Raw genomic sequence first — 9636 nt, 5'->3', positions numbered from 1 at the left:
ACGAACCTGTACTTATTCAGCTCAACCAAACAAATGGCCGCCCGTCGGCTGTTCAATTTGGGAGCATAACACTAGCGCCAGTGAGCAGTCTAGCGGTTATTTAGTAAGTCTATGGTCGAAGACTCCACATACCCGAACTTCGTTGACGTCATGGATAAACAATGTCGCCGTCTTCAGACATTTGACTGAGTTGTAGCACGAGTCCGTAGATTCAGTTATAGATTCAGTAGCCCTCTTGCTCTGAACTTAGACGAGTAGCGCGGTATCTAGCGAAGAAACTGAGCAACATAAAGATCTCTCATTTTGTCTCTTTATATCTAACTCGTTGCTTGGCGCTACCGTACTCGTTGGTGTTAGTCAAGTGCAGGATGGTCATTGAATAAAATAATTTACCATTTGTACTGTTCTTTATGTGCAAAATTGTTACTTTCTTTTTTACTTGAATCTTTCTCATGTACGAGAAAGTAAAATTTAAAACTCCGAAATTATGTTAGCACGATTGCTATTTGGTTGAAAAGAAGTTCAATTTTTTTCTCATCTCAAACATCAATTTAAAGGATATTTGAAACCTAACTATTTCTCACACTGAAGTTGCTGCAGAGCATAAAGTAGTAGTATACCTTTTGTTTGAAAATCTTGAGATTGTTGTACGTGTGTGTTGTACAGTAATTGTTGACGTATGTTGTGATACAGTATTTAATGTGATATTCTTACTGAAGTAAGAAATTCTCTTTTTCATAAACAAATGCAAATGTTGCCCAAAGGTTTTAAATTGAACTGACGTGTATGTAAAGGAGTGGAACGATAAATATTTTATGTATAACCTCAATTGTGTTTTAAGGTAAGTTTTGCTATATGGAACAAGATACTTTACAGATTTCTTCTGATATATTATTTAGTCAACAATCCGAAGATTGGTTGGAACTTCACAAGTTACATCAATAAGGCAACACTCATGAGGCAACTAAGCCAGGAGATAATGGGTAATGTGCCAGTTCCTTTCCTCCAATAACGTCATAGAACAGATACCGCCCATTTTCCTGAATATTTTTTTCTGCTTTCGACTTTTGTATTGTCCCTTTTTGCATATTTTATCTTAGTGGCATGTAAGTAACACGTCACAGTGTAACAGTTTTTATTGTACAACTCAATGAAACCTGATCACCTGAGTTTGTTGATGAATAGTCTACTTGTTAGTCCGTTCACAGCCTAATAGGATTGAAAATGAAAACTCAGTATATTTGATGCCGTCAACAGATTACTGCAACCCTGCAACTTTACACAATTACGGTTTCAACAAATGCATATACAGTCCGTGTGCGAAGAGAAAGTACTTGACATTTAACTCGTGAGATAAACTCCAGAACATGGATTGCACCCTTTCCCTCTTACTTCAAAATTCCAACCTTGTGCACACAAAATAAATTATTGGCACTGAAAAGTGCCTTTTCGTAAATATAATGATGCGCATTCGACAAACGCAGACAAATCTGCTCTTTTTAGTATTTTAAGACATAATTTGGTAGGTGCAATCCGTGTTCTAAAATTGTCCCCTTAATGTTGTCTATCATCTGATATCTTCTTCCCCGAACTGTTTTCAGTAGACAGTTTCTTCTTAGCCAGTGAGCCAGCCAATTTATTTTTCTTTTCCTAGTCAGTTTCAGCATTTATTCTTTCTTTACCCATTCATTATAGCACTAGCACAGTTTCATTTCTTATTTAGTCTGTCCATTTCACATGCTCAATTCTCCTCCATCTCCACATATCATATAGCCTAATAGGTAATTTTGCAACAGATGTTTGCACAGTTAATGCAAAAGTCTATTGCACTAAAGGTTCATGGTTCGAATCTCGACTCCACCATTACTTTTGAAGTATTTGTTTATCATAAAATAACTTCGCCCATGGCCGAGTGGTTAACTTCTCTGTCTTAAAATGTGGCGACCCAGGTTCGATCCCCATCTGGATCATGAAGAAATTTGTGTCAGACAAAGCAAGCACAACGGGTTTTTCTCGGGTTCTCCAATTTCTCCACGCTATTATCACCATTCCACCAATAGCCTATACTACAATCATTCTCATGCTACAAGGTCCAGAGTCAGGCCTTCATAACAATTGAAAAAGCTCTGAAAATTGTACATAACTTTTAATTGTGTTTAATAAAGATTATAAATATCTTAAAATAATATATTATGAAGTATAAGTGGTGTTAAATGATGTTAAAATAGTAGATCTAATAAGTGAAATAGCATATGAGAGTATAAGAGGAGAAGGAGCACTCTAAATCGATGTAAATTTATCTTCATTTCGTTAGTAACCGTTTGCTTTTTCCTCCTACTCTAAATCCCCAACTTCAAGGCATTCCCATTTAAAATGTTATATTGGCAACAAGCATATAATTTCGAGAATACCAATAAAATAAATGTTTTTGAAAGTTCCCCCCCTCCCCCATAAATCTGCTAAGTTTTATAGTAGGCTAATTGTGCTGATGGAATTATACATTTTCTATAATAAAATTTTTTTCTTAGGCCTATTAAGGAACATTTTTTAGCTTTATAATTTTGTACTCATATACTGATTGATTTAGCTAAGTTTCATAATTTTGTAACGTAAAAAAAAATTCCGTAATTAGAGGAAAATTTATAATTATTAGGCTCATCAATACTGATACAATTACAAAACTTGGCAAAATCATTCATTCAGCTTCACACATGGAAAGGTGCCCATAAAAGTATTCTCATACAAACTTATCACTGATTTGAAGTAAAAGCCCCCTTGTGTTAAGGAGCTGACATTTTGTTCTTATCACTGTACATCTCAATTTAAATACAAGTTCACCTTACCCAACTTGTGTTCTATGCAGAAGAATTCTGAATTTGATATCAACTGGTTATTTTTTGCCACATCTCATGGAAAATACGTTGTAGATGCTATTGGTGGTTTAATAAAGAGAAGAGTTTAGAACCAGATGAAATGCAGATGAGCCCACGCCAGTTGTACGGGAGATTTTTGTGAATGTGCTAAATGCCAGATACAAGCAACGATCATATTTCATATTCCTAAAGAAGAAATACTTTCTGAATTGCCCATTCTCAACGAGGCTTGTGTTAATGTGAAATCTGGCCCACAGATTAAAAAAGTCATTATTTTCTGCCTTTTGATGATCAGAGCATTCTTGTTGCAACAACATCAAAATCTGAAATGACTAAATATGTTGTAAATGTTTAGTCGTCCATTCAGAAATGTCTCGTATTCCGAAGGTTGCACTGTTTGTTCAGAGAAGTCTGATTCAGCAAATGAAGACCCATCTGACTGAGAAACTGAGGATCAACCATGCATAGAAATTTTAAGTGAAAGCTTGTAAAACATAATTTCTGTTGTGTCTGTAAAAGTGGAGATGAAAATGGGGAACTCTTTTTAAATAAGTTTTAAAAAAAGAGACTTTATTTAAGCTTATGCCAAATGAAAGTGACATTTCTATAGTTAGAATTGATCAAGTTTTGAAAGTAAAAAATCGGCCAAAGATTGTTCAGGAAGGCGTGGGATGTTATTACAAATTTGTTTGAACTACTGAGACCTTTGCACTTCTGTAAAAGGTATATATTTTCCCTTAATATACTGGTATCATTATAGAATTAACTTACATTTTTAAAGCTTCATAGCATCTGAAAATATGAATATTATAAAAAAAATTAAGAGTTTTCACAATCTAATACAAAAATGTCTCATATATGTATAGTTGTAATTTTATATAATTAAAAACATCCTGAAGAGACACTGGCAATTAGTGGTGGGGTATAACAGCATTTTGTTGTTGATTTGGAACTGTGACAGCTCTGGAAAAATTGCTGTGACAGATAATGGCGATTTTGTCACAGTGTGATTTTTACAACTTATTCTTGGTAATTGCGATTGTTACGCGTAGTCATATAATCACAGTCACCATCATTTCTATGAGTCACGTGTTGGGGGGGAGATATGATCTCTTTTGCTGTGACAGGTAATGGCGATTTTGTCACACTGTGATTTTTGTGTTCAGTTGATTCATGGCAACTGGAATGTTGCCAAGTTATCCCAAACTATGTATATGGCGACACTTGGTTTGCAACCATGAGACAATAAGTTAGATGTTTAGGTTTGTCGCTATTTTACGAATTGGCATACTGGTACCATACATATTATAAATGAAGAATGACAGTGATGCTGATTGTCGAACATATGGTGAGTGGCATATGCTTGAGTAGCTAAGAGTAGAGTGGGACAATAATAAATCCCAGTTATCTTGTCATTCAAGTTAGTATGAATCTTCTGATTTGGGAGTTGTTGGAGCAGTCACATATAATCACAGTCAACATCAGCAACAAAACCATATCCACCACTACTAATAGTTTACATGAGTCCGGTACAGAACTTTGAGTGTTCCATATGGAACTTGAATTTCTCATATTTTCCTGTATGTTGATTCTGATTATGAGTTTAATTATTGCATTACAAAAACGTTTGACTATTTAGGTATTTGGTTTAAAAAAAGCTGATACCAGTATGCAACACAAATAATTTCAGACAATTTCAGTAATCTGTAGATAGATGTTTTTTTAGGGTACTTTTTTGTCCCATACGAAACTGTTCATTTTCTGATTAAAAATGATTTGAATAAGACATTTCAATTGTGAGATGTTTCATGGCAATAAAACGACAGTTTTCTTGCAGTATTTGTTTTTAATAAGTAGTGACTCTGGTTGTTCTGTATAGAACTTGGAATGGCTGATTTACAGCATTTTGCTGTTCAGCGCAGAGCATTAATGTAATCAGTTGTCGTATGCTTTCCAGCATGCATACTCTCTAATAAAATACTATCAATTGTACAGATAAAAGGAGTCATTTCGTAGAGTTTTGAAGAGAGGCTAAACTCTTTTTTTTTTTTCAAAGCCTTAAGGAATGCAATTTTATGAGTAATGATTTAATTATTTGTTTAGTTACCTGTGTACAGTTTGTATTTCATCTCTTGAAAGCTGAAATATTTTAAGACATTGTCATTTATATGAGTTTGCTTGGATCTTTAGCATATTATCTTTTTAAACATTGCTATTTAAATTGTGACATGCTAAAGGTACAGTAAGTTTGAATTGCAGCTATTTTGAGGGTAAAAAGTTCTAGCCATAAACAAGAACTGTCATAATACACTATTAAAAATCTAGCATCTCTGTTCACAGATGACTTCTTGCAGCATCATGGGTGAAAATGAAGTGTCGTCTTCTAATCATGAAGATGCAGAGTCTGCTCGATCAGGATCAAAAAATGGAATGTCTGTATTACCGTGTGTAGTAAACTGTACTCTTAAACTTGAATCGCAAAATGTGGAATATCTGCAAAACATTGTGTTCAATAATGAAGACGTAAAGAAAATCAAGGAACTAATTCTTACTCACACCAAATTACAAAGCTTGCCAAACAGCTTCTCGCAAAATTTGGGAAATTTACTTCATCTGAATCTTGAAGAAAATAAACTTGATCAGTTGCCTCCCAACATGAGTAATCTCTTAAAATTGCAGCATTTAAACTTATCTCACAACTGTTTGAAATCTTTGTCACAGGACATAGGAATGATAACAACATTGAAAACGCTTCGGCTAGAAAATAACAAACTAAGTGAACTACCAGGTAATTTTTGCTATCTCATAAATCTCCAGCAGCTTTGTGTAGCTGACAACAACCTGAGATATTTGCCGACTGATATTGGCAGACTTGTAAATCTGGAGAAGTTGGATGTTTCAGGGAACAAGATAGAAGATTTGCCAGATTCTGTATCTCAACTAACGAATTTGACATCATTTAATGCTGCAAGTAATAAATTATCATATCTTTCTGAAGGTTTCACTCTTTTGAATAAACTGACAGTATTAAATCTTTCTCATAACATGATGTATGAAGTGCCATACTGCTTATTTACTGGGTTACCAAATGTGTCAATGTTAGATCTATCACATAATTACATAGACAATTTTAGTCAAACACCAAACTGTGTCAACAAGCTAAGATGTCTCAGACTTGACCATAATACATTGTTCAGTATCCCAAAATGGCTCTTTCGAGATTCGTGTAAGCATATATTAGAACTTACCGTTTCACATAACAGATATATGAGTGGTACCAATAACGAAATCTTTATATCAGCAAGTACTCTCAAGAAGTTGGATCTTTCAAATTGTAGCCTTACAACCACAAGTGTTAATTTTTTACAAGTACTACAAAACCTAGAACATCTAAATCTGGGAAATGAGATTGATACAATCAGTAAACAGTCGTCAAAATCAGGAAATGTTTTCTGGGACCTTCCAATGCGTGAACTGAAGAACAGTAACAATCTCAGAAACTTAATTATGTGCCAGGTAGGTCTGGCAACTTTACCAGAAGACTTTGTCCAGTTAAGTGCTTTACAGTATTTGGATCTTTGTTTCAATAACCTCAATTGGCTGCCAGATTCTTTCTGCGACCTGATGAATTTGAAAGAGTGTCATCTTTCAAATAATGAATTGGCATTGTTGCCAGTACAGATGGGAAAACTGAAGAACTTGGAAGTTCTTAGCATGGATGAAAATAAGGTATGTAATAGGCAATTACAAAAAATATAGCTGTTAGGCAGTTTTATAGGTAATTGGTTTTTTAAGTTCACATATTTATATGGTCTATGTTATACCCCGTGTTCAGTTTTGAATTGGAGTTTCCAGCACTTGTTTTAATGTTCACGACGTCAAACCTAACCAATTACAGACAATTTTACTGATTTAATAATTTGTGGTACTTTCGAATGTTTGGGTTTCGCGATTATTATTTAAATTTTTTAAATTATGTCCTTTTGATATATATATTATTTTGTTACGTGAACGAGAAAGTGTTGAAGTTATCTGTTAACAATTCCAGGAAGTTCGATTCCCAATCGGGGCAAGTTATCTGGTTGAGGTTTTTTCCAGGGTTTTCCCTCAATCCAATATGAGCAAATGCTGGGTAACTTTCGGTGTTGGACCCCGGACTCATTTCACTGGCATCACCTTCATCTCATTCAGACGCTAAATAACTTGAGATGTTGATAAAGCGTCGTAAAATAACCTACTAAAATAAAATAAAAAAAATAATAATTCCAGGAAGTTTTGTGGAAGAAGTTGTTGATATTATGGACAATTGGCCAGAAATTCATTCACGCAATGATCAGCATCATAATCATACTGCTCTCCAATTAAATCTCCTATGCAGAAGCAAGTTTCAAGAATAAATTGTAATGCTCTGTTGTAACATTCATTTTGCCCTTAAGAAATATTTTTAAAAATTAAATGAAGTTTGGTTGTAATGATAACATGGATGACATTTATTTCTTGTTAAGATAAAGATCACAAAACAAAAAAAAAGAAAAGTACCCAATATTGGGAACAGACATAGCCTACATTGTTTATCTATGCCAACTCGCTCCGTGGTGATGACCTCATGGATATATATAGAAACAAGTGCTGGAAGCAAGTCCAGTTTTGGACAGTGCCTGGTTCATACGAGGAAAAATCTGTTTTATTTATAACCATTAAAGTAGACGATTTTTATGTTGCACCTAATTTACTCCTTGTATAGGCCTATATCTTTGTTATAAATTATTTATAAGTTTAAATAACAATTGATCTATAAATAGAAAACAAAACAAAAAAGAAACGAAGCAGAGCAGTGCACAGCCTTGACCTAGTAACTTTCGTTTGTAGTAAACGAATTACAAAGTTACAAGTTCAAAGCAACATAACTTGAAACATTTGGCAACAATCAACTGGAATCATCTGAAGGGGACTTAGTGTATGGCAGTTTTTTTTTTTTTTTTTTTTTTTTTTTTACCTAAGATGCAATTACGCAAAAAAGATTGAATATGTTCTTGATAGCGTGTATTTCTTAATAAACTCTCAGTCCCTGTGTTTCTTTCAATTTTGAGAGATTATTCCTAACAGAAAATTTTAGAACATTAGTATTTACGTCATTATTTAATAAGTGAAACTGTCAGGTATTTCTTTTGACCTGGGATAAAAACAAATCTAATTCGTTGTGCAACAGTTTATGGAGGGCCAAGGCCTACCAGCTGACTGCTGACCTCAGCAAAGGTGAAAGATCATCCAACCAGTATGGGGGTAATTTGTGGTTAGCACATGGTTCCATAAGAAATGGGACAGGTCATTTTGATTTGAATCAAGACCTGTGTTGTGGGTAGAGTCGGGCAAACAGCCTCTTACTCCCGCTCGTTCTCGTAGGCGAGACTAGCTGGCCGATAATGCCAGTTCCGAGAATCGTATTCTCGAGATTGGCACTCTCGGGAACGAGGAATACCGGGTCCCGGCCTGTTATCGCACGGCCGACTTGTCGTTATGAAATGTGTACACTGACTGCTGGCTTAATTGCCGCTCATCACTGCAATTCGTGACTCTTTCTGAAATATTAATGTTCATAAAGTAATTTAAGAAGGCACAGCAGTGTGGTATGCAATAAATAATACAGAACATTATGATTGTCGACATTCTTACAGAAGTCACACTATTTTAATGAACTATTTATTGCCTTTCCGGAGAAGCAAAATAATGCAGCACTTTCAGCCGTTACCTAATCCTAAGCTAGTCTAAAACAATAACAAGTTATGGTTGGAGCTATGATATACTTTCTCGCTATCAGCATTTTGTTGACATTCCATATTTAATCATTCGATAGTGTTTTGTATACGCTATAGTAATGGATATCACACGACTGTATTATTATTATATTGCGCGTTCACATCTGGATGTTTCTTTGTAATGCAAGGGCATCTTCATCAACATGGGTAATTATTGCGCTGTGTAAGGACGAAATAAAATAATGCTTATTTATATTATTGTAAAGGACCAAAGGCTCTGACAAAAGATATTTTTGTTTTCCAACTGATAAACTGCTGAATGTGAAATGGAAACACTTTTGCAAGGGGAAGGACAGAATTACGAAATAGAGTAGATCCTTTCACAAATTGATCATAATTACTTACAAATGCGTTTTAAGGAACCCGGAGGTTCATTGCCGCTCTCACATAAGCCCGCCATCGGTCTCTATCCTGAGCAAGATTAATTCAGTCTCTACCATCATATCCATTTTTATATTAGCTTCCCATCTACGTCTCTGCCTCTCCAAACGTCCTTTCCCTCCGGCCATCCAACTAACACTCTATATCCATTTCTGGATTCGCCCATACATGCTAGATGTTCTGCCCATTTCAAACCTCTGAATTTAATATTTCTAATTATGTCAGGTGAAGAGTACAATGCGTGCAGTTCTACGTTGTGCAACTTCCTCCATTCTCCATCCCTCTTAGCCCCAAATATCTTCCTAAGAATCTTATTCTCGAACACCCTTAACCTCTGTTACTCAAAGTGAGAGTCCAAATTTCACAACCATACAGAACAATCGGTAATATAACTGTTTTATAAATTCTAACTTTCAAGTTTTTTGAGAGCAGGCTGGATGACAAAAGCTTCTCAACCGAATAATAACAGGCATTTCCCCCCCCCCCCATATTTATTCTGCGTTTCTTCCTGAGTGTCATTTATATTTGCTTTATCATAACAACAGAGAATAAAAGAGGGTTATTAT

At 34.9% G+C, this 9636-nt stretch overlaps 1 protein-coding gene across 2 annotated transcripts in view; it reads left to right on the top strand.

Moving 5' to 3' along the window:
* Positions 1–389: 389 nt before the first annotated feature.
* Positions 390–9636, top strand: part of LOC138705963 (leucine-rich repeat protein SHOC-2-like) — a 34545-nt gene continuing 25298 nt past the window's right edge. The window contains exons 1-2 of one of the 2 annotated variants that reach the window (XM_069834779.1): positions 390–841; positions 5214–6602. In XM_069834779.1, coding sequence (XP_069690880.1) covers positions 5214–6602 — 1389 coding nt within the window. In that variant the 5' untranslated portion in view covers positions 390–841. The remainder of the gene's footprint in view (positions 842–5213; positions 6603–9636) is intronic. The other variant, XM_069834781.1, reaches the window with a different exon arrangement.

Source organism: Periplaneta americana, chromosome 9 (genome assembly GCF_040183065.1).
Source record: "Periplaneta americana isolate PAMFEO1 chromosome 9, P.americana_PAMFEO1_priV1, whole genome shotgun sequence".
Taxonomy (NCBI): domain Eukaryota; kingdom Metazoa; phylum Arthropoda; class Insecta; order Blattodea; family Blattidae; genus Periplaneta; species Periplaneta americana.
This window is presented reverse-complemented; position numbering and strand designations above follow the sequence as displayed.